This window comes from Pantherophis guttatus, chromosome 7 (assembly GCF_059756535.1).
Source record: "Pantherophis guttatus breed Tessera chromosome 7, ASM5975653v1, whole genome shotgun sequence".
Taxonomy (NCBI): Eukaryota; Metazoa; Chordata; class Lepidosauria; order Squamata; family Colubridae; genus Pantherophis; species Pantherophis guttatus.
In genome coordinates this window covers 10,142,167-10,164,820 of record NC_142069.1, presented here as the reverse complement: position 1 = coordinate 10,164,820, position 22,654 = coordinate 10,142,167, and the positions used below count along the sequence as shown (strand labels likewise).

General features: G+C 42.6%; 1 protein-coding gene across 7 annotated transcripts in view; it reads left to right on the top strand.

Moving 5' to 3' along the window:
- SOX5 (SRY-box transcription factor 5) overlaps positions 1 to 22,654 on the top strand; it is a 1,038,733-nt gene that overhangs the window by 707,629 nt on the left and 308,450 nt on the right. For all 7 annotated transcript variants that reach the window (XM_087873007.1, XM_060688637.2, XM_087873006.1 and 4 more), the window contains one exon: positions 8,958 to 9,044. In XM_087873007.1, the coding sequence (XP_087729133.1) occupies positions 8,958 to 9,044 (87 nt within the window). The remainder of the gene's footprint in view (positions 1 to 8,957; positions 9,045 to 22,654) is intronic.

Genomic DNA, 22,654 nt, shown 5'->3' with positions numbered 1-22,654 from the left:
CAGGATGTGAAGTTGTTTAGCATCAGGCATGAATGGTTCACTTCTCACTTCCAGCGGTAAAACATGCTGTCACATTTTAAAGAAGCCTTCCAAGCATTTCATTGGATCGGTTTTTCTTGGTGATGATTTTTTTTACTTTCTATTCTGCACATGAAATAATAACTGTAACCCAACATCATGTCTATTTTCAGGCAGTATTTTAAAGACATGTTCCAGATCAAGTAATTCACATTGTCTTAATGCTTTTATTGTTGCTTCTGATGGCCACTATAGTAGCTTAACATGCAATTGAATTATATAGTGCCATATTTAGCTAATTTGTATGGTTTTTTTTGGGGGGGGAAGCTAAGTAAAATAGGGATCTATATCTATCTATCTATCTATCTATCTATCTATCTATCTATCTATCTATCTATCTATCTATCTATCTGCCGTGGTTGTAATGCAGTATTGCAGACTAATTCTGCTGACTGCCGACTGCCAGCAGTTCAGCAGTTTGAGTCTCACTGGCTCAAGGTTGATTCAGCCATCCATCCTTCTGAGGTTGGTAAAATGAGGACCCAAATCATTGACAATATGCTGACTCTGTAAACTGCTTAGAGAGGGCTGTAAAGCACTGTGAAGTGGTATATAAGACTAGGTTCTATTGCTAAGTGCTATTTCTCTATCATCCATCCATCCATCTCATCTATCTCGTCTATCTGTCTGTCTGTCTGTCTATCTATCTATCTATCTATCTATCTATCTATCTATCTATCTATCTATCATCTATCTATCATCTCTCTCTATCTCTCTATCTACCTACCTATCATCTATCTATCTATCTATCTATCTATCTATCTATCTATCTCTATCACTATCTCTATCTATCTATCTATCTATCATCTCTCTCTATCTCTCTATCTACCTACCTATCATCTATCTATCTATCTATCTATCTATCTATCTATCTATCTATCTATCTATCTCTATCACTATCTCTATCTATCTATCTATCATCTCTATCTATCTATCTATCTATCTATCTATCTATCTATCTATCATCTATCCATCTTATCTTATCATCTTATCTTATCTACATCCATCCTTTCATCCATCCATGCATCCATCCATTCTGTCGATCTGTTCTGTCCATCTTATCTATTAACTGTTTATATCTGGCTGCTTGTCCATCCCTCCCGCCTTCCTCCTCCTTTCCCTTCCGTTCCCTTCCCTTCCCTTTCCTCCTTCCTTCCTTCCTTCCTTCCTTCCTTCCTTCCTTCCTTCCTTCCTTCCTTCCCTCCCTCCCTCCCTCCCTCCCTCCCTCCCTCCCTCCCTCCCTCCCTCCCTCCCCTAAACTATATCAATCTAAGTGGTTTACAGAATTACAACAGAGTAAGATAATCAAGGTAAAATGTTGGGAAATGCAACCATCAGTTAAACGACCCAAATATGCCACAAGAGTTCTAGCAGCAAATCTCACCTCGGTACAGAGCCAGGTTTAAGGGCTCACTTTATGACTTCAGACAACCTATAAAGTTATCTGCTAGTGTGAACGAAGACCTTCGTTCCCACATCTTCAGGAAGGGAAGACCCAGCCTAACCTCTCTTCTTGCTCCTTTCTTCCCTTCTTTTCCCCTCTCTGCTCCCATCTTCCAGTGCTCGCCATGAAGCAACATCCGAAATCCTGGTCCCGGCGGCTCCCTTCCCCCCCCCCGCCTCCTGCCTCTGCTGACATCATAAATTATCCAGCTCTAAATGGACAACATTCATTAGCCAGGCACTTTACCAAAAAAGCTTGCTCGGTTGTTGAGGGGGGTGCTCTCCCCCTCCCTTTTTTTTTTATTAAAAGTTAAAATGCTCCAGGCTGTCACGGAATGAAGTCAACGGAGGTGGGTGGGCAAAGGCAGGTTAGAGGACAGTGCCGCAGAACTAATAAATAAAAATAATAGCGATTACCGTTGGCTGAGTGACCCAGGGAGAAGAGCAGTGCTGAGCCATTAGTTGTTTCCTTTTCACTTGTCAACAGCCAGTGGCTTAAAAGCCTCACCCTTTGTTCAGGGACTAATAGCACCTGTTGGGATGATGGGAAGACAGCTGTCAAAGTGAGCGTGGAGGAAAGGAAGAGAGAGAGAGAGAGAGAAAAGAAAGAGAGAGAGAATGCTAAAGGCAGGAAAGCCAAAGAGGAACAGGGTCCTAATGAATCGAAACAGGATAGGCTTTGGTAGAATAACAGCAGTGGGAGAGTTCAAATCTTAAACCAAGGAAGGTAAGATTCTCTCTCTCTCTCTTTTAACACCAGATTCCTCCCTTTTCTTTCCAAAACATGGATGCCGCCAAAGAAATCTGGGGAAAGGCAGGCTGGTACAGTGCTTAGAGTACTGGATTGAGGCCCAAGGTCATCTGTTTTTCATAGCCCAATCAACCATGATGATGACCGATGACCTAACTTTTACTTTCAATTTGATAACTTTACTGTTGTTAAGCCAGTAAGGTAAAGGTAAAGGTTCCTCTCGCACATATGTGCTAGTCGTTCCTGACTCTAGGGGGCGGTGCTCATCTCCGTTTCAAAGCCGAAGAGCCAGCGCTGTCCGAAGATGTCTCTGTGGTCATGTGGTCGGCATGACTCAATGCCAAAGGTGCATGGAACGCTGTCACCTTCCCACCAAAAGTGGTCCCTATTTTTCTACTTGCCTTTTTTACGTGCTTTCGAACTGCTAGGTTGGCAGAAGCTGGGACAAGTAACGGGAGCTCACCCTGTTACGCGGCACTAGGGATTCGAACCGCTGAACTGCCGACCTTTCGATCGACAAGCTCAGCATCTTAGCCACTGAGCCACCACGTCCCTTCTTAGGTGACCTTAAGCTCATCCAATTCTTCTTTAGACTCACAGGGTGGTTGAACAAGTTTAAAATGTATGGGAATAAAACGGGGATGGTAGCAAGAGCTAAGGTCTAGATGTGATGCCCAATGAACTCTGGGGAAGAAAAAAAAATGCAATAATAAGTGGATTCAGAGAAGGTTGATAGTGAGATTAGAGATCTTCTTGCGACGGCAGAACATTCCTGTTGATGAGAAGGTTAGATCTAGACTAGGCGCTCTCAATTGCTGCCTAGCTATGTAAGTTGAAGCCAACTCAGTGAGATTGCAGTGACTCAAGAATGCAAGTCAGGTCGCTAGTCCATTTGATTCAATAGGGTCTCCATTGAATGCCAGCTGGTCTTGCTTTCCCTGCCAGATTTGGAGACATCGGGACTCCACTTTGCTCGTTTGATATACCGGGTCTTTGTACTACAGAAAACCTGCCATGCTGCATTCTACATTTTTGATGAAAGAGTGAGATCATAAAAGTTCCAATGATGTAGAATAGAATAGAATAGAATAGAATAGAGTAGAGTAGAGTAGAGTAGAGTAGAGTAGAGTAGAGTAGAGTAGAGTAGAATAGAATAGAATAGAATAGAATAGAATAGAATAGAATAGAATAGAATAGAATAGAATTCTTTATTGGCCAAGTTGGAAAGAGCCTTGATAGTACAGTGGTTTAATGCACCCTGTTATTAACACAGCTGCCTGCAATTTCTGCTGGTTCGACTCTCTCCAAGGCTCAAGGTTGACTCAGCCTTCCATCCTTTCTAAGGTAGGTGAAATGAGGACCCAGTTTGTGGGGGCAATAAGCTGACTTTGTATAAAATATACAAAAGAATGAAGGCTATTGCTTAACGCATTGTAAGCCGCCCTGAGTCTCCGGAGAAGGGCGGCATATAAATCAAATTAAAAAAAAAAAGTGTGTTTGGACACACAAGGAATTTGTCTTGGTGCATATGCTCTCAGTGTACATAAAAGAAAAGATACATTTGTCAAGAATCATAAACTTAATGATAGTTATAGAGTACAAATTTACCCTCAGCCTAGAAATGTTGGAAGTGTGAAATCCTTGAAAACAGATTTTTCATTAGAGCTGTCAGCCCTTTGAAGCAGCCCAGTCAGGAGATCAAAACCATGAGTACCAACAGTACCGTAATTGTAAGATCATAGCAGGGATTTCCAAACATGGCAACTTTAAGGGGATGGCTGAGGAATCCTGGAAGTTTAAATCCACAACTCTTAAAGTTGCCAAATTTGGAGAGCCCTGGATTATAGTAACAGAACTATGTCAATCTGAAAGCACTTATCCATTTCTCCATCCACATTCCCTCCGTGGGCTGAGATGTTTTTTATCTGATCACTGTCATCACTGCAGCTCTTCCTCCTATCTCCTAAAGTTAGTAACTGACTACTTTAAAATTATTGGTTGTCTGATTGTTTAGGGTTCCCCTTCTTCCTGCAATCTTAAATCAAGCCTATCCCCATTCAAAATGTAATAAATAATTGGTTGCTTAATACCAAGTCATCCTGTCCAAATCCTGTTCCATGGGACAGCTATCTACTAACCTCCAAATTTAACTGTTTTCCAAAAGTTGTCTCTTCTTGGGGGTAGGGAGAGTCTACATCGTTTTCTGAGAACTTTAGAATTTCTTTTAAATTTCTTTTGATCAACTATAAGGTAAAAAGATAAAGGTTCCCCTCACACATATGTGCTAGTCGTTCCCGACTCTAGGGGGCGGTGCTCATCTCTGTTTCAAAGCCAAAGAGCCAGCGCTGTCTGTCAGTTTGGTGTAGTGATTAAGGTGCTGTCTTAGAAACCAGGAGACTGTGAGTTCTAGTCCCGCCTTAGGCACGCAAGCTGGCTAGGTGACTCTGGACAAGGGTTATGTTGTGAGGAAAATAGAAGAAAGAAGGAGTACTATGCATGTTTGCTACCTCGATTTACCAATAAAGGCAGGATAAAAATCTAGTAAATGAATCATAAATAAAAGTGAGCTAACCAAATTTCTCTCCCATCCCTTCTTATTTACCAGAGATCCTTAAGAATTCCCAAGGTTGTTAATGTGGCATTCCTATAATAGCAATAGCAATAACACTTAGACTTATATACTGCTTTTTTTTTATTTGATTTATATGCCGCCCTTCTCCGGAGACTCAGGGCGGCTTACAATGCGCTAAGCAATAGCCTTCATCCTTTTTGTATATTTATACAAAGTCAGCTTATTGCCTCCACAACTGGGTCCTCAATTTACCTACCTTAGAAAGGATGGAAGGCTGAGTCAACCTTGAGCCTGGCGAGATTCGAACTTGCAGTAATTGCAGGCAGCTGGTCTTAATAACAGGGTGCTTTAGACCACTATACTACCAAGGCTTTACAGTGCTTTACAGCCCACTCTAAGCGGTTTACATAGTCAGCATATTGCCCCCAACAATTTGGATCTTCATTTTACCCACCTCGGAAGGATGGAAGGCTGAGTCAACCTTGAGCCTGGTGAGATTCGAAGTGCCAAATTGCAGTCAGTCAGCAGAAGTAGCCTGCAGTACTGCACTCTAACCACTGCGCCACCGCGGCTCATAATGGATAATAATCACTGAGAGTCCTGTGAACTAGTACATCAATGCTTTGGCGCCATTTTGAAAATGGCCCCATGTAGTTTTGCCCATCAATGAATGTGCTTGTCTATTCAGAGGTTACATTTGTTTCAAGCGCATCTCCAATGCTGTTGAGCTATGGTTCGTGGCAACCGACTGGGGTCTTTTGACATCATAAATCAGGTTTCTGTTGCTTTAACCACAAGTCTCAAAGTCTGCTGTTTCTTTATCTGTGCTCAAAGGTGAATATTTTGTCTAGCTGTAGGAGGAAGGCTTTGTCCTGGGCCTTGCTTACAATAGGCTTAGAAGCAAAATGGTGCCAGTGGGATCCGTAGTTTATTGTTAATCCAGAATAGATTTCTTTTACCGCATTCCTGCTTCGTGAAGGTTTGTTAGCTTTTAATGACTGACAGTCTTCCACGGCAAATACTGTGGTACGCTTGGCCTGTTTACTTACCGCTCAAGGATTTCTTTCTTTCTTTTTTTTTTTTTGAAGCAACATCAGAAAGACAAAAAGAAAATAGCAATGTTTATATTATTTATTCAAGGTTGCTAAAAGGTTTTCTTTAATTCTCAATGCCACTTTCAGTAGAAGTGCCCACATTTACTTGTTCTGCATCCAGGTAGACTGGATGGAACGTTCCGCATCTGGCTAACATCTGGCAACTGTGCTCTTGAAGAAGGAGGTCTCATCAGTTCCAACATCGTGTTTTCCTGAAACACTTTGTTGAAATCTTCTTACCACAGTGTGGAACCTTATTAGCACTTTAAGATTTGGAGAAAGTTGCTTATTTTTCTATTGCCTTCAAAGCGTAGTTTTGACAGGATTTGGACTGGTCATGGATACTAAGAATGTGCAATGTACAATTCTAATGTAGAGCAATAATCTTACGCACACCCTCTCCATCATGAACAATGCAGAGGCTTTGCATTTTCCAAGTTGGGAGTCAACAGATTGCAATTTTTAAATTTGGAAGGAGCAGGGCGGAGGGGAATCAAATGCACTAGGATAACATGTGTTATTCTTAATCCATGGTGTCATAATTTTCAAGTTCAAAATATGACACATTTTACATTAAACTTGGAGCTTGACTGCTTAGCTCAATTTATTTACAGGTCCAAAGCCCTTCCCAAAATACAGTTACTCCAATTTCTTGTAACACGATCAATATATCTAGGCTGAGGATGCTAGTGTGATCAGAGCCTTGGGAGAATTAGATATGGAAATATTTCCTAAGCTTATTCATCAATCAGCTTCATACATTTCACTTTGGATAATAAGCCACGTTGGAGGAAAATGCAAGGTTCGTGCAGCAGGCTAAACCAAAATAACCCTAGGATTGTTTAGCAGTTTGTGCCTGGCTTTTGACTGTCATTTAGTATGGAGATGTCAGTTTTGAAAAACAAAGCAAGGAAAACAAAATTAGACAGTTTAATCAACAATTTGTTATCTGGAGAGGAAATTTACCAGCTGCTAATAATGTGCAGTCTCTAAGCCAGACAGTTCCTTTGAAAAGTTAACATATAACTCCCTTTCAGTTCCCAAGTAGGGGTTTAGACAAACACTGGGTCAAATTAGACCTGAGCGCAGAAGTGGGGGATAGCGGTTAATGTTATAAGATAAAGATAGTCACTGTGGCCGTTGTTATTTAGATGGAACATACTGGAGCACTTATATTTTACTGCGTTCCATTTTCTATCTGAATGCAGTACTAATCGCAGGATTGAAAGCTATTACGTTGTGAACCTTTCTAACTGCTGACTAGAATAGACAATCACATTGTTTGGAAGCAAGTTGAATGTCCTGTAGGTTTTGCACTTTATAAGGGCAAGGAAAATATATTTTTTTTAAAAAAAGTTTCGTGGGAGAAGCAAGGACAGAGTCAAAGAATTATCAATGATGAAATAGCACCCTGGATAAAACCAGGGTGCTATTCAGCAGGTTCTGACAGGTTCTGGAGACCCTGTTTCCCCCAAAATAAGACCTCCCCTGATAATAAGCCTAATTGGGCTTTTATTTATTTATTTATTTATTTATTTCCATTTCTATACCGCCCTTCTCCAAATAGGACTCAGGGCGGTGAACAGCCAAAGTAAAAAACAGAACATACAAAATTTAAAAAACAGTTTAAAATGATTAAATATTTTGGCCGTAAATTAAAACAACCCAATTTAAAATCAATTTAAAATTTAACTCAAGCCAGCGCATGGCAATAAGACCAAGTGCTTATTTCAGGGTTCAAAAAAATATAAGACAAGATCTTATTTTTGGGGAAACACGGTAAGTGTAGGGCACATATGGAGGCTCGGGGAGGGTGAAAAACGGGCCTACCAGAAGATCGGAAAGGGAGGGCCTCTGGAGCCTGGGGAGGCCATTTTCACCTCCCACTGGCTCGAGGAAAGCCTCCGGAGCCCGGGGAGGGCAAAAACGCCCCCCTGCCATGGTGCAGGAGGCCGACGAGGCCTCACCCACCATGGCCACGCCCACCCAGCAACCAGGCTAAAATTTGCTAAAATTTTTGAAGCCCACCCCTGTTGGGGACCCCTGGATTAGAAGATCTCTGAGGCCCTTTCTAGCCCAGTGAATCTATGATTCTAGATGGTCTTCGTTTAGCAGGACTTGGCCTCTTGTCTGCAACTCTTTAAAGCAGCTGTAACATATTCCTAAATATCCCCTGGACGCAAAAGGCAGAGTTTGGCTCCTCATCCGCATCTCCCTAGGCCTTTTCCTAGCTTTGCCTGGGAATAGAACCTGGGAACAGCTTTAGAGTTGCAAGCAGGGCCACAATTTTCATCTTCACGCATTCTGAAACGCCCTTTCCAAATACAATTCAGAGCACCGCACAGCCTGCGTTTACTATTCCGAGCTCTTTTTGGATTATTGTTACAACTGCTACACTTATTATTTGTTTGCGGTGAGTGTGTTACAAGGGAGAGGGGCTTGAGGAGAAGGGGGGGGGAGGAAATCTTGCCACAGCATGCTTACCACCACACTATGTTTAAACACATTGTAAAGTGGATGTAATTGTAAACACACCGAGGGATATAATTACATGTAGCAGATTTAGTCGCTAATTCTTTGCCTTGTTTTTTTTTTTTTTCCCCTCTCCTCCTCCTCCCACCCGTCCCCCGCCCTGTGCATTTTATCAACATAATTATATTTTTTTGACTGCAGGCTAACACCCTGAAATTGACAAGCATCCATTATGAGCAGAAACTTGTTCTCTAAATTGAAAAACAATACATGCCAGGTTTCTGTGTGCCCATTGTCATAGGGAAACAGCTTTGTTCAGAGAGAGGAAAAGCTAATGATTTTGAAACAGCAGGTGACAAAACGCATTCTTTTTTTCTTTTCTTTTTTTAAACCATGCTTTCCCCTCTTATCAGTATGTTGATGAAGTCATTATGAACTGGGGTCCGTGATGGGATCGCACTTATTTTTAGCGGATAGACTTTTAATGAGTTCTATTGTGCTATCAGCCAGGTTGATTCTCTTTTTCTCTCTCTTTCTCTTCATTCAGAAACCCCCAGTATTGAAAAACTACTATCAAAAGATTGGAAAGACAAGCTCCTTGCCATGGGATCAGGGAACTTTGGAGAAATAAAAGGTAACGCTTATTTCTATTCACAAAAGAATAGAATGGAATGGAAGAAAAAGAAAAGAAAAGAAATTGGAGTGCAGGTAGTTTTCAATTTACAACCGTCCGTTTAGGGACCAATCCAGTGGTGGGTTTATTTATTTATTTATTTATTTATTTATTTATTTATTATATTTCTATACCGCCTTTCTCCCGTAGGACTCAAGGCGGTATACAGTCAAGAAAAATATAGACACACAAACATCATAAAATTGCTAATTAATTAATTAATTGGTGGGTTTCTACTGGTTCATCCCGGTTTTGGCAAACCGTTAGCGGTGGTGGCGGGAGGCTCCACCCACCCACTCGGACGTCATCATGGACTCTCTGTGCATGTGTAGAAGGTTCTGTGCGTGCGCAGAACCACCACCCGCACACACGCGCTCACAGTTCCAAACCAGTAGCGAAGGTAAGTGAAACCCACTAGTGGACCAATCGGAGTTAAAACAGCACTGAAAAAATTGACTTATGGCCGGTTTTCACACTTGCAACTTATATCCCAATAGTCGCGTGATCAAAATTCAGGCGCTTGGCTACTGGCATGTAATTTATGACATTGCAATCTCTCAGGGTCGTGAGTTCACCATTTGCACAATCTTCCCAGATGGCAAAATCAATGGAGGAAGCCAGATTCGCTTATTGACTGCATTATTCACTTAATGATTGCAATGTTTTGTTTAACAACTATGGCAAAAGGGTTGTAAAATGGAGCAAACGCACTGAACAACTGCCTTGCTTAACCATGGAAATTGCGGGCTCAATTGCTGTCGTAAGTCAAGGACTACCTGTAAATATGATGAGTTGTATTGGCCATGTGTTTTTCACTTCATTTTGTCCTCCTTCATCTGAGATTAGGACCGTCATCAGGGCATGGTAAAAATTGGCCTTATTGTCCTGTTAAAGCTGAAACTCTTGTATCTTTGTCACAGCAGCTGTATAAATATAGAATCATTGAATCATAGAATAACAAAGTTGGAAGGGACCTTGGAGGTCTTCTAGTCCAACCCCCTGTTTAGGCAGGAAACCCTACACCATTTCAGACAAATGGTTATCCAACATCTTCTTAAAAACTTCCAGTGTTGGAGCATTCACAACTTCTGCAGGCAAGTCATTCCATTGATTAATTGTTCTAACCCTCAGGAAATTTCTCCTTCGTTCTAAGTTGCTTCTCTCCTTGATTAGTTTCCACCCAATTGCTTCTTGTTCTGCCCTCAGGTGCTTTGGAGAATAGCTTGACTCCCTCTTCTTTGTGGCAGCCCCTGAGATATTGGAACACTGCTATCATGTCTCCCCTAGACCTTCTCTTCATTAAACTAAACATACCCAGTTCTTGCAATATGATAATATATAAATGTAATATAAATATAAATAGATAAATATATATATGATAATATGATAAATAAACAAATATAGACCCATTTCTCCATCTCTCTGCTGACTGGCATGTTACTTAGATCATGGGGGCTTTGCTTCAAAATTTGATCCCAAGATTGAAAATTGAGATAGAGGAAATTTATTTGGTCAAGACCTCAAGGCACTTTCCTGCTCTTCAAAATTAGCTTCTCCTTCTCTTTGGAAGAAGACTTGTCCAAGGGAACAACATATCAGTCATGATGGATGCAATTTTATATACACACATACGCACGTATTGTATTTATATCAAACTTTTTACTAAAAAGTTTCTGGTAGATTGCTACTTTAAAATCATGCGCCAGTGGCTAGGAACGTTGGAATCAAGTTTGTGGGCAACCAATGAAAATAAATATAAATATTGATAAGATTAAAAATAGCAGTTGCCCTTTTAGGCATTTGCCAAGACTCATGTCCTAACAGAAACCCTGTTTTACCCTGTTAGGTTTCTTTTAAGCAAAGGAGTATTAATGAGAGCAATGAGAAGACACTGCAACCTCCTCTTGCATCCTTCTTTGCTGCTGTAATTACTATAAATCACTCTTAAGTAATTGGCATAGCTGATCTAATGTAGGGAAAAAGCTGTGGGAAGTGGACTAGAAAATCTCTGATGAGTAGCCTCTTACAGCTAAAACAGTCATTTGTTTGCAGCCTGATTTTCTTAATTTGCTGGCTGAAGGCTGAATCAAAGAGGTAGTCAAGAAGAGGAAATCAAGAGTCCATCTTAGGGTCCTGCTAAAAGGATCTGGTTTCACAAGGGAGATTCATGAGACGCTGGAGAAGAATCTCAGTTGCAAACAACAAAGAAGGGGTCAAAGGGCAAGTATAACTCTGCAGAGCAGAGTATCTCTCTCCCCCCCACACCCACCCAAACAATGCCTAATTCCTCTCCTGGCAAAATTCTAATGCTGTCAGTTCCTAAATTAAGAGCTTTGGTGGTGCAGCGGACTAAAGTTCTGTTAAGTAACACTTAGCTGTCAGCTGCCTGCAATTACTGCGAATTCAAATCTCACCAGCTCAAGGTTGACTCAGCCTTCCATCCAGTGGTGGGTTCCTCCCGGTTCGGTCCAGTTCGGCCGAGACGGTAGCGGTGACGATATGACGTCACCGAACCGGTTCTCCCCCCCTGCCCTCCCACCCACGTTATTCTTACCTTTTATTTGGTCCCACCCCCAATCTATTGCTGCCTCCTGAGTCCCAGCTGATGACTAGAGGGGAAAAAAACTGTTTAAACTCTTGCTGCGGGGCTTCAAAGGGCCGTCCTACAGCTGATCAGTGTTAAAAGCAAACAAATGAGTCGGGTCGTAAGTCCGAGGATTGGTCGTAAGTGCGAGGACCTTCCAGAAATGACTCTGACCAGCTAGCCACGCCCACCTAGTCACATGACCTCCAAGACACACCCACAAAATAAGCCACACCCACAGAACCGGTAGTAAAAAAAATTAGAACCCACCCCTGCTTCCATCCTACCAAGGTAGGTAAAATGAGGACCCAGATTGTGGGGGCAATAAGCTGACTTTGTATAATAAAGAACACTGCTTGGGGGGGGGGAGGTGAAAGCCCTACTAAGCAGGTATATGCAAAAGTATGAAGGTTATTGCTTAACGCATTGTAAGCCGCCCTGAGTCTCTGGAGAAGGGTAGCATATAAATCGAACCAATAAATAAATAAATAATAAATAAATTCAGCTGCTCCGTATATTTTTCACTCAGTCGCTTCCACTCTTTTGGATCTGAAGAAAAAGCAGATTCCAGCAAATCATCATCTCTAGTTGTGTCCATAATGATCATCTCCCCCGCCCCCCCTGCCCCCCTCCCCAAAAAAGCTGGCTGAGATGTTATTGTCTCGTGTAAGTCCTGCTTTTAAAGAGAGGCCAGATTTTCCTCGTTAGAGAATTCATCATTGAAAGACACGACACTCTGACTAAACTTTTCCCAGGGGAGGACAAATGTGGTTTTTAACTGAAAAAGAGAGGTAAAATGGTGGGGAAATTGGTAAGCAGAAGGAGAAGAGGGGTAGAAGAAGACTTTACTAAAGGCCTGGTTTCAGACCTTCAGAACAGGGGTGGGTTCTAAATTTTTTTACTACCGGTTCTGTGGGCATGGCTTATTTTGTGGGTGTGGCTTGGAGGTCATGTGACTAGGTGGGCATGGCATTTCTGGAAGGTCCTCGCACTTACGACCAGTCCTCACACTTACGACCCGACTCATTTGTTTGCTTTTAACACTGATCAGCTGTAGGGCGGCCCTTTGAAGCCCCACGGCAAGAGTTTAAACAGTTTTTTTTCCCTCTAGTCATCAGCTGGGACTCAGGAGGCAGCAATAGATTGGGGGTGGGACCAAATAAAAGGTAAGAATAATGTGGGGGGGTGGGGGGGCGGGGGGGAAGAACCGGTTCGGTGACGTCATATCGTCACCGCTACCAGCTCGGCCGAACCGGGAGGAACCCACCACTGCTCCAGAAGTTCCAATAAAGGGGAATATTTATAGTTCAAGATTGAAAATGAGGGGTCCTTGGTGTTCTCTGAGCTTGATTGTTTTCTTGAAGACATTTCATTACCAAACTAGGTAACATTATCAGTGCTACCTAGTTTGGATAGTGAAAGATCTTCAAGAAAACAATCAGGCTTAGAGAGTATCAAGGACCCCTCCTTCAGAAATGTTTCTGCTCCATCACCTTGAGAAGAAATTGGACAACCATGTGTTTGAACTCGTATAGCTTCAGCAGGGGGTTGGACTAGAAGACCTCCAAGGTCAGTGGTGGGATTCAAATAATTTAACAACCGGTTCTCTGCCCTAATGACCAGCTGGGTAGGCGTGGCTTGGTGGTCATGTGACTGTGTGGGCGTGGCCAACTCAATGGGCATGACCAACTCACGTTGCTGGGCGCTTCGCCTTAGCTGTTACAATGTAATAAGGATTAACCAGAGAAGCAAGAAAGATTAGGCTAGAAACAACACCAGAATGTTTCCTTCCTGCCTTCCTTACAGGATTAGCCCTGTAAAGTGGAAAAAAACAAAATAAGATTTCTTCCAACAACCGGTTCTATGAACTGCTTAGATAGTTAACAACCGGTTCTCCCGAATAGGTGCGAACTGGCTGAATCCCACCACTGTCCAAGGTCCCTTCCAACTCTGTTCTTCTTTTATTGCTTTTGCTACTAACTGAATGTCAACTGGAGAAATTGGTCATTCCAATAGCAGAAGGGTCATCAACCTTTCGGACCTCAGGGACCACTAAATTCATAATTTTAAATCCCGCGGACCACTAATATCATCTGCCTAATGACCAGCTAGGTGGGAGTGGCTAGGTGGGCATGTGACTGGGTGGGCATGGCCAAGTTGATGTTACTCACGTTGAGCGGCACCTCACCAGCCTCTATTCACCCCTCCCATCCCATCCACTCCTCGCCTCCCCACCCAGGCTCCTTAGGGCCCCAACAGGAAGCAGTTGTTGGAGCTAAGCAGCCACCATGAGAAAGAGTTGGCAAAACATCTCAGTTCAAATTGGACCTGACCGAGAAGGAGGCTTAGTAGAAGCACCTCACTAAGGACTATGAGCATAGGGAAGACCTGCAAAGCCAGGTACAGGCGCCTGGAGGCTCAGCGGGCTGAGATGGTCCGCCAGTTCCAGACCATGATGCAGTCCCACTGGAACGAGGCCCTCTGGCTCTTTGCCACCAGCGATGTTTCCCTTCGCCCAAAGCCCGGCACCAGGAGGCCGAAGCAGACCCCAAGTCAGAATGTCTGCCCCCCTCCGACCCACACAAAAAGACCCCAAAGGGGGAGACTCTCTGCAGTAACACAAACGTTCATTGCACATATCTGGCCCAGGGGCCGTAGTTTGAGGACCCCTGATTTAGTGCAATATAAAAAATGCAAATAATGTTTCTGGGGACCACTGACATTTTATCGCAGACCACCAGTTGGTGACTACTGCAATAGCAGAAACCAAGGTGTTGAGTGGATAAATGATTTTAGCTTGCCCTTCTCTACCATGTGCACTCGGGCCTTCACAAAGAGCAACAAGCCAAACTCTGTTACGGCAAAGTTTGCCGAAACAACACTGCAGCCATTCTTATTTGTCCATGTATTGGAGGTCTTCTTTCTTCATGAACAGGAGGTCATTATTAAATATTTTCCAGCTCTTCTATTTAATTAATTGCTTGATGTGTTTACCTTGGTCGTGCCCACTTTGGATAAAATAGGGCATCAGACATATTGGGGAGGGGGGGGAGGAGTTTCAAAATCTGCAAGATGACAAGCGCAGCATCAAGATAAAAGCCTCCTCCCCTGCCCCCCCTTCCCCCACTTTGTACATCATCCCTGGACTCAACTCATGAAAATTTCATTGAATTTCTCTCTACTTTTGAGAAAAAAAAGAACAAAAGTAGCCTGTCTTTTCATAGAGAAAAATACAACTTTTCTGTCTGCCTCTGATGTACGCATTGATTGGTTTGCACCCTGATTCCCGTCTGCTTCGTAAGACGCTCCTAGGATGCTTCGTGAGATGCCTCCATAAGGAAGAGATGGAGAGAAAGACAGATTCCCAGGTTGTGTATGCAAGCATTTCAGATTCAGTACAGGTAGTCCGTTATTTATGACCACAATTGAGCCCAAAATTGTTAAGTGAATTTTGCTCCATTTTACAATCTTTCTTGCCACCATTGTTAAGTGAGATCACTGCAGTTGTTAAGCTAATACGGGTGTCAGCAACCTGCAGCTCTGGAGCTGCATGCAGCTCTTTGGGCCCTCTGCTGTGGCTCCCTGTTGGGTGAGCCCATCACTGGCTATCCCCGCCCCTCGCCCTCCCCTCCCAGTCACTCCTCGCCTAGCCTGAGGAGGTAAGGGCAACAGCGGGTGATGGAGCCTTGGTGGTGCAGCGGACTAAAGTGCTGTTAAGTAGCACTTAGCTGCCAGCTGCCTGCAATTACTGTGAGTTCAAATCTCACCAGGCTCAAGGTTGACTCAGCCTTCCATCCTTCCGAGGTAGGTAAAATGAGGACCCGGATTGTGGGAGCAATAAGTTGACTTTGTATAATAAAGAACACTGCTTAGGGGGGGGGCTAAAAGCCCTACTAAGCAGGTATATACAAAAATATGAAGACTATTGCTTAACGCATTGTTAAGTCTCCAGAGAAGGGCGGCATATAAATCGAACCAATAAATAAATGGAGAAGCGGCCAGGGCAGAGACGGACAGAGACAGAGACAGGGGGAGAGAGAGAGACAGAGAGATACAGAAAGAGAGGGGGAAGGGAAGGGGAGAGAGAGAGAGACGTCAAAAGGGTTTTGTGGTTCCTGGTGTTTTTTAACAACCAGTTTTGTGCTCTAACGACCGGCTGGGTAGGCGTGGCTAGGGGGGGATCATGTAACTGGTGGAAGTGTTGAGTTGGCCATGCCCCCCAGGTTTTGTGGCTCCCGGTGTTTTCTTTTCTGTGGGAAACGGGTCCAAATGGCTCTTTTGAGTGTTTAAGGTTGCAGACCCCTGAGCTGCTAGTAACACAGTTGATAAGTGAACCTGCCTTCCCCATTGATTTGCTTGTCAGAAGGTCGCAAAAGGTGAACACATGACCTTGGGACACTGCAACCGTCATATATACATGCCAGTTGCCAAGCGTCTGAATTTTGGTCATGTGACCATGGGAGTGCTACAACGGTCGTTAAGTGTGAAAAATGATCGTAAGTCACTTTTTTCAGTCCCGTTGTAACTTCAAACGGTCACTAAATTATAAGTCGATAAGGTAAATTGTACCTAAAACTGCTCCATGGTTGCAACATTGCTATATATTTACTTGGTTTGCATTTTACGGTAATCTTTTTTTGTTTTTAATTTGATTTATATGCTGCCCTTCTCTGGAGACTCAGGGCGGCTTACAATGCGTTAAGCAATAGCCTTCATCCTTTTGTATATTTATACAAAGTCAGCTTATTGCCCCCACAAACCGGGTCCTCATTTTACCTACCTTAGAAAGGATGGAAGGCTGAGTCAACCTTGAGCCTGGTAAGATTCGAACCTGCAGTAATTGCAGGCAGCTGTGTTAATAACAGGGTACCTTAGACCACTGTACTACCAAGGCTCTTTTCATTTGCCTTTCCCAAGTCATGCCTTACATTGGGGAAAAGAAGCCCTTATAAAAATGCAATGAAGGAAAAAAAAACAAAAGAAAGATTCTTCGTGTCTTTTTTGAGTTGATTCAGTATTCACATAATTTCTTAGCTGGTAGATATTATTTTTTCTATCTCAAATTCGCCCCATAGTGAGATCAGGTGATAATTTAATGCAGGGATGGGGTATTCTGGCTCTTTTACAATCTGTGAACTTCAACTCCCAGAATTCCTGAGCCAGCGTGGAACTGGACCCTGGAACACTAGTGCAAACGTCATAAGTATGAACCAGTTGCCAAGGATCTGAATTTTGATCACGTGACCACGGGGATGCTGCAACAGTCATAAGTGTGTAAAATGGTCATAAGTGCCTTTTTTTTCTCCAGTGCTGTTGTAACTGCAAACAGTCACTAAACGAATGGTTGTAAATTGAGAACTACCTGTAGAGGAGAAATTCCTATTTAATCCTATTATATAATAGATTGTCCTTCCTTGGAGGCTTCTGGCTTATTTATTTTTTTTCTTATCTGTATGATGTGAATTTGGTGAAACATATTGCATATTGCAAGGGATCCAGGAAGAGAAATTCTGACGTTTGTTTGTTTGTTTGTTTATTTATTAATTACAAGGGTGATTTATCAGTGAGAGGGGCAGCCTATAAATTTAACAAATAAATAAAATAACACTTAGATAGCTGCCCATCTTAACAACAAACACTGGGTGCCTCCTGATCAGAAATTAAAAAATATATTAAAACTATAAAAAGCCAATGCATTAAAAACAAAAAAAAGGGGGGGGTTGCAGAGTGTGTGTGATGCACATTTAAAAAAAACCCACAAAAGGTGGAAATTCATCTGCCTATTAAGTGAATATTGTACGTTCTCACTTGCATGAGAGCAAGGCGTTTTGTTCCTGGTATTTATGTTTTCACGGATCGATTTTACCGGTTAATAGAAATGATCACAACTGTATTATGAAACAAAAATGTATTACAAAAAACACATTACAGTTTATGTGGTCTCTACACTAAGCATCAGGAAGTCCAATCCTATCCCAATCACGGAAGCAATCCTAAATGCGGAAGACTGCCAACTTGATTGCTTATAAAAGTAAAAAATATAATATCTATGATGAAATATCTGTCGGAATGCTCTTCTTCCAATACCAGCTTTGGATCTATGTGTGAGGAAGCTGAACCGAAAAATCACTGTAAACATCATCTGTGCTGAATTTCACAAATTCATGAAGTGAGAATCCTTAATCAAGAACATATTCCAAGTGTATCGGAGAAGCCCTGGAATTTCAAATATACAAGGCATCAAAACTAACTTGATATGTTGTACATCTCCCTGTCAATATATGTACACATTTGGGATGAATTCAGGGCCTTGTTTCCTTCAGAAGAGCAAAGTCAGTGAAGCCAGCTCTGGTTTATGACATGTCACTAATAATGGGCATTTAAGCACATTATGCTGCTTCGGAGGTTGTGTCCTCCTTTGTCAAATGGAGCATGGCCAGCATTTTTTTTTTAGTGAAAATTATTGTAAACATGTAAGAAAAGCTACCTCTTTTTAGCAAGCAGCACAAATCTATTAGATTCTAGTTTTTCAGAGGCGATCCTGAAAATTTTCCTTCTCAGCTGGCTTTGTCATTTTGAAATACAGGTAGTCCTTATTTTACAACCACAATTAAGCTCAAAATTTCCATTGCTAATTGTGACATTTGTTAAGCGAGATTTGCCCCATTTTATAACCTTTCTTGCCACAGCTGTTAAGGGAATCGTTGCAGTTGTTCAGTTAGTAACAGGGTTGTTGAGTGAATCTGGCTTCCCCATTGATTTTGCTTGTCAGATGATTGCAAAAAGTGGTCACAAGACTCCAGGACAAAAAAATGTGAAAAACAGTGAAAAGTGTGAAAAAAAAGTGTGGAAAACGGTCACGTCACTTTTTTTGATGCTTTTGTAACTTCGAATGGTCACTAAATGAAAATTTGCAGATGACACCAAGCTGGCAGGAATAGCCAACACTCCAGAAGATAAGCTTAAGATTCAGAAGGATCTTGACAGACTTGAACATTGGGCGCTATTTAACAAAATGAAATTCAATGGTGAAAAAAGTATGTTTCTACATTTAGGCAAGAAAAACAAAATGCACAGGTACAGTATATGTGGGACCTTGCTCAATAGTAGTAACTGTGAGAGGGAACTTGGAATCCTAGTGGGCAACCATTTAGATATGAGCCAGCAGTTTGCAGCAGCTGCCAAAAAAGCCAACACAGTTCTGGGCTGCATAAACAGAGGGACAGAATCAAGATCACGTGGAGTGTTAATACCACTTTATAATGCCTTGGTAAGGCCACACTTGGAATATTGCATTCAGTTTTGGTCACCACGATGTAAAAAGGATGTGGAGACTCTAGAAAGAGTGCAGAGAAGAACAACAAAGATGATGAGGGGACTGGAGGCTAAAACATATGAAGAACGGTTGCAAGAACTGGGTATGTCTAGTTTAATGAAAAGAAGGACTAGGGGAGACATGATAGCAATGTTCCAATATCTCAGGGGTTGCCACAAAGAAGAGGGAGTCAAGCTATTCTCCAAAACACCTGAGGCAGGACAAGAAGCAATGGGTGGAAACTAATCAAGGAGAAAAGCAACTTAAAACTAAGGAGAAATTTCCTGACATGTAGAACAATTAATAAGTGGAACAACTTGTCTCCAGAAGTTGTGAATGCTCCAACATTGGAAGTTTTTAAGCAGAGGTTGGATAACTATTTGTCTGAAGTGGTGTAGGGTTTCCTGCCTAAGCAGGGGGTTGGACTAGAAGACCTCCAAGGTCCCTTCCAACTCTGTCATTATATTAATATTGTTAGAAATGTTTCTGCCTACACCAGAAATTAGACTTAATATATTTTTGATTCAAGTTTGTATATAGCTTTTGGACAGATCTGAAATCAAGTGATGTTCACCAGTGTTTTCAGAGTCAGAGAAGCAGAAGCATGTAATATATAGTTTAGTTCTTGCCTTACCTTTTCATGTACAGTAAATGCTGGTTAGCAAGAAACTCTAACCATCAATCTCATCCAATTGTGATCAGTTTTGTCTTGGACAAAATTTACTTTTCCCTAACTCCAGATTTAAAAGAACACAATGCAGGCAGAAATTCTGGTTTTAACATGCCTAAACACCATCTACTAAATCTCTGTTAGTTTAAAAAATCAATGTGTGCTTGGAAGGTGTGGCTCAAAGCATCAGCAATGGATATTTACATCAAGCTGTCTCTCATATATGACAGTATTTACTTTGCCCTAAACTAAAGATAGGCCATATGGGTTTTCTTACAGGTTTTTTTTTTTTTAAATAAAAATCCCACTTTTATAACTGCCAATAATGGATTAAGAGAAATAATCTGTTCAGTGACACTATAGCTCATCGGTGTCTATGAATTAAAGACACATGTTACATAGATCCTATGTATGGATTAAAACGGATAATCTGTTAGGTGACATGCAGAATCATGAGATAAAGAGTCTCTAGGCAGAAATTCTGTCTATGGGCTGGAATGGATCATTCGATTTAAGTAATACCAGACAAGTTGAAAGACCAGGAAAGTGAGCATGGTTGGGGGTTAGGGTGAAGGGGGCTCTTCTCGATTTAGGAAGAGTAATCAATTATGTGCTACTTAGGAGCCTGTCATCTGGAAGCTGGAATCAAAAGTCTGAAGGGTTTCGGCATGATCTGCTTTTGAAGGAGGAGAAGCAGAAACAAGGAGACTAATCAGTAGGATAATGTTTTAAGTTTTAAACCTTTGGCTAATGCAGCTCAAATGCTTTAGAAGCAGCAATCTTTTTGCAGATGTGGAACTATTTAAGGTCTCTTGCAGTTAGAAGGGTTCAGAACTATCAGGGCCTCTTTGATTGTCAGCCTTGTTCTTTTTATTCCCCCCCCCCGCCTTTTTTTTCAGTTGGGGAAACAAAAAAAAAGGGAGGGGGCAATTTTGCACAATGATGTGATGCCATGTGTGAGGACATCATGGCTTCTGTCAGGAATTTACCTAGAGAACAGCCAATGTATTTATTTAGTCTGAACCAGGGATGGGCTTCAAAAATTTTAGCAAGGGGTTCTCTGCGCGGTTGCTGGGTGGGTGTGGCCATAGTGGGCGTGGCCTAGTCAGCCTCCTGCACCATGGCGGGGGGTGGGGACGTTTTTGCCCTCCAAGGGCTCCAGAGGCTTTCCTCGAGCCTCTGGGAGGGCAAAAACGGCCTCCCCAGGCTCCGGAGGCCTTCTGGAAGCTAGAAATGGGCTCATTTTCGGCCTTCACAAACTTCTGGTAGGCTCTCCCCGAGCCTTCGCAAGCGCCCTGCACTTACCTGCATCCAAAACGGGCCGCGTGGGGACTCCTGGGAGGGGAGGGGTGGGGTAGGCAGGGCCAGCCAGGAGTGGGATTTGGGGGTTCTCCAAACTGCACAGAATCTTAGCTAGAGGTTCTCCCGAACCCCTGCAAACTCCCAGCAGCCCATCCCTGGTCTGAAGTGAATAAATTCATGAAGAACAGACCTAATCAAGACAAGGTTTCTTCCAAATCAGGAACAACATGCTTCCAAGTTCCCGTTGCAGGGAACAATGGTGGGAAGATATAGGTCTCCATTATTTTGCTTGTCAGCACCCCAAAAACACATCTTGTTGGCCTTTTGAGAAACACAATGCTGGACGAAAAGTTGTCTTAGCCTGATCCAGTGAGGTTATTCTTAAATCTTTACCTTCTGATGACATCCTTATGGATACCGGTAAATAAAATTGCAACATCTCTTCCTAGCTGTTGTGTTAGATTCTCTTAATATTGATTTGAATAGCTGGCCAATTAATTTTAACCTGTTTCAAACCACAAATGCTTGGAGGAATGTTGCTATGCCGTTTGTGTCTCTCCTCCTTCTGCCAGAATTATTTAGGCAGATTTGATTGGCAGGAGAAAGTTTGTAGTTTTATTTCTCCTTCGTATTCATTTTGGATCTGGTTGTCTTTTTTTTATTGACCGAGACTTGGCTGTTCCCTGCCTTTTGTGATCCTTCCTTAACTCTCCCATGTCTTACCTTTAGCATAATTCATGTTGGGCTTTGCGTCCAGCCTACCTATAATTTTTCAGCTATTTCAATCTGGCCTTTCATTCCGTCCATTCATACCTTCAACAACTGTAAAACAAACAAAGAAAAAGTCTTTCTTTTTTTCTCTCTCTCTCTTTGCTACTTGTCTGTCTGTGTCTCATCTTGTGCTGGGTGAGTCATCTTCACTGCATGAATGGATCTGATACAGTGCACAATAGTTGGACTATTGCGTGTACTGCAGATTATATCTTTAGTTCATGGTATATTATTTACATCAGTGGTTCTCTGCTCTTGCTCCTTGTTACAAATGAAAGGAGACATATTGCCAACTGTCTGGGAATACTTGGATCCCAGCCTTAGTGCTTCTGGAGAGGATGAATCCGGCTCCATTCAGCCATTTGTCTGAATGCTTAGAGAACTGAGTAGGACAACATGGTTCCTGTCTCTAACTTCTATTCATTCAGGAGAGAAGTCATTTAGTGACCAGAATTGGGACTGGCAACTCAACCATTAAGCCATGGGTGTCAACCTCAAAGTCCGGCAGCCGGATCCGGACCACAGGGTGCTAAGATCTGGCCCATGGGGCTACCTTGGAAACAGCGCAGGACCGGCCCACAGTGCCTCTGCCAGCGAAAATGGAGCTCCCTCCTTCCGTTTTTCCTGACAAGAGGGCAGAGGTGAAATTCAGCCGGTTCATGCCGGATTGCACAATACGGTAGGGGTGACTGTGCGAAGCCCCGCTCACCCGCGTGGATGTCACGACATGCCTTTTTTGTGATGATTTTCAGCCTCTGTGCATGCGCAGAAGGCTTTGCACACGTGTGGACAATGGCACACGCACATTTGCACGTGCACATTTGTGAACCGGTAGGGAAGGTAAGTGAATTTCACCCCTGGCAGAGGGTTGCAGGAGGCCGTCACAGCTGAAAACGGACCTCTGGAGCCCGTTTTTGCTGGCAGAGCAC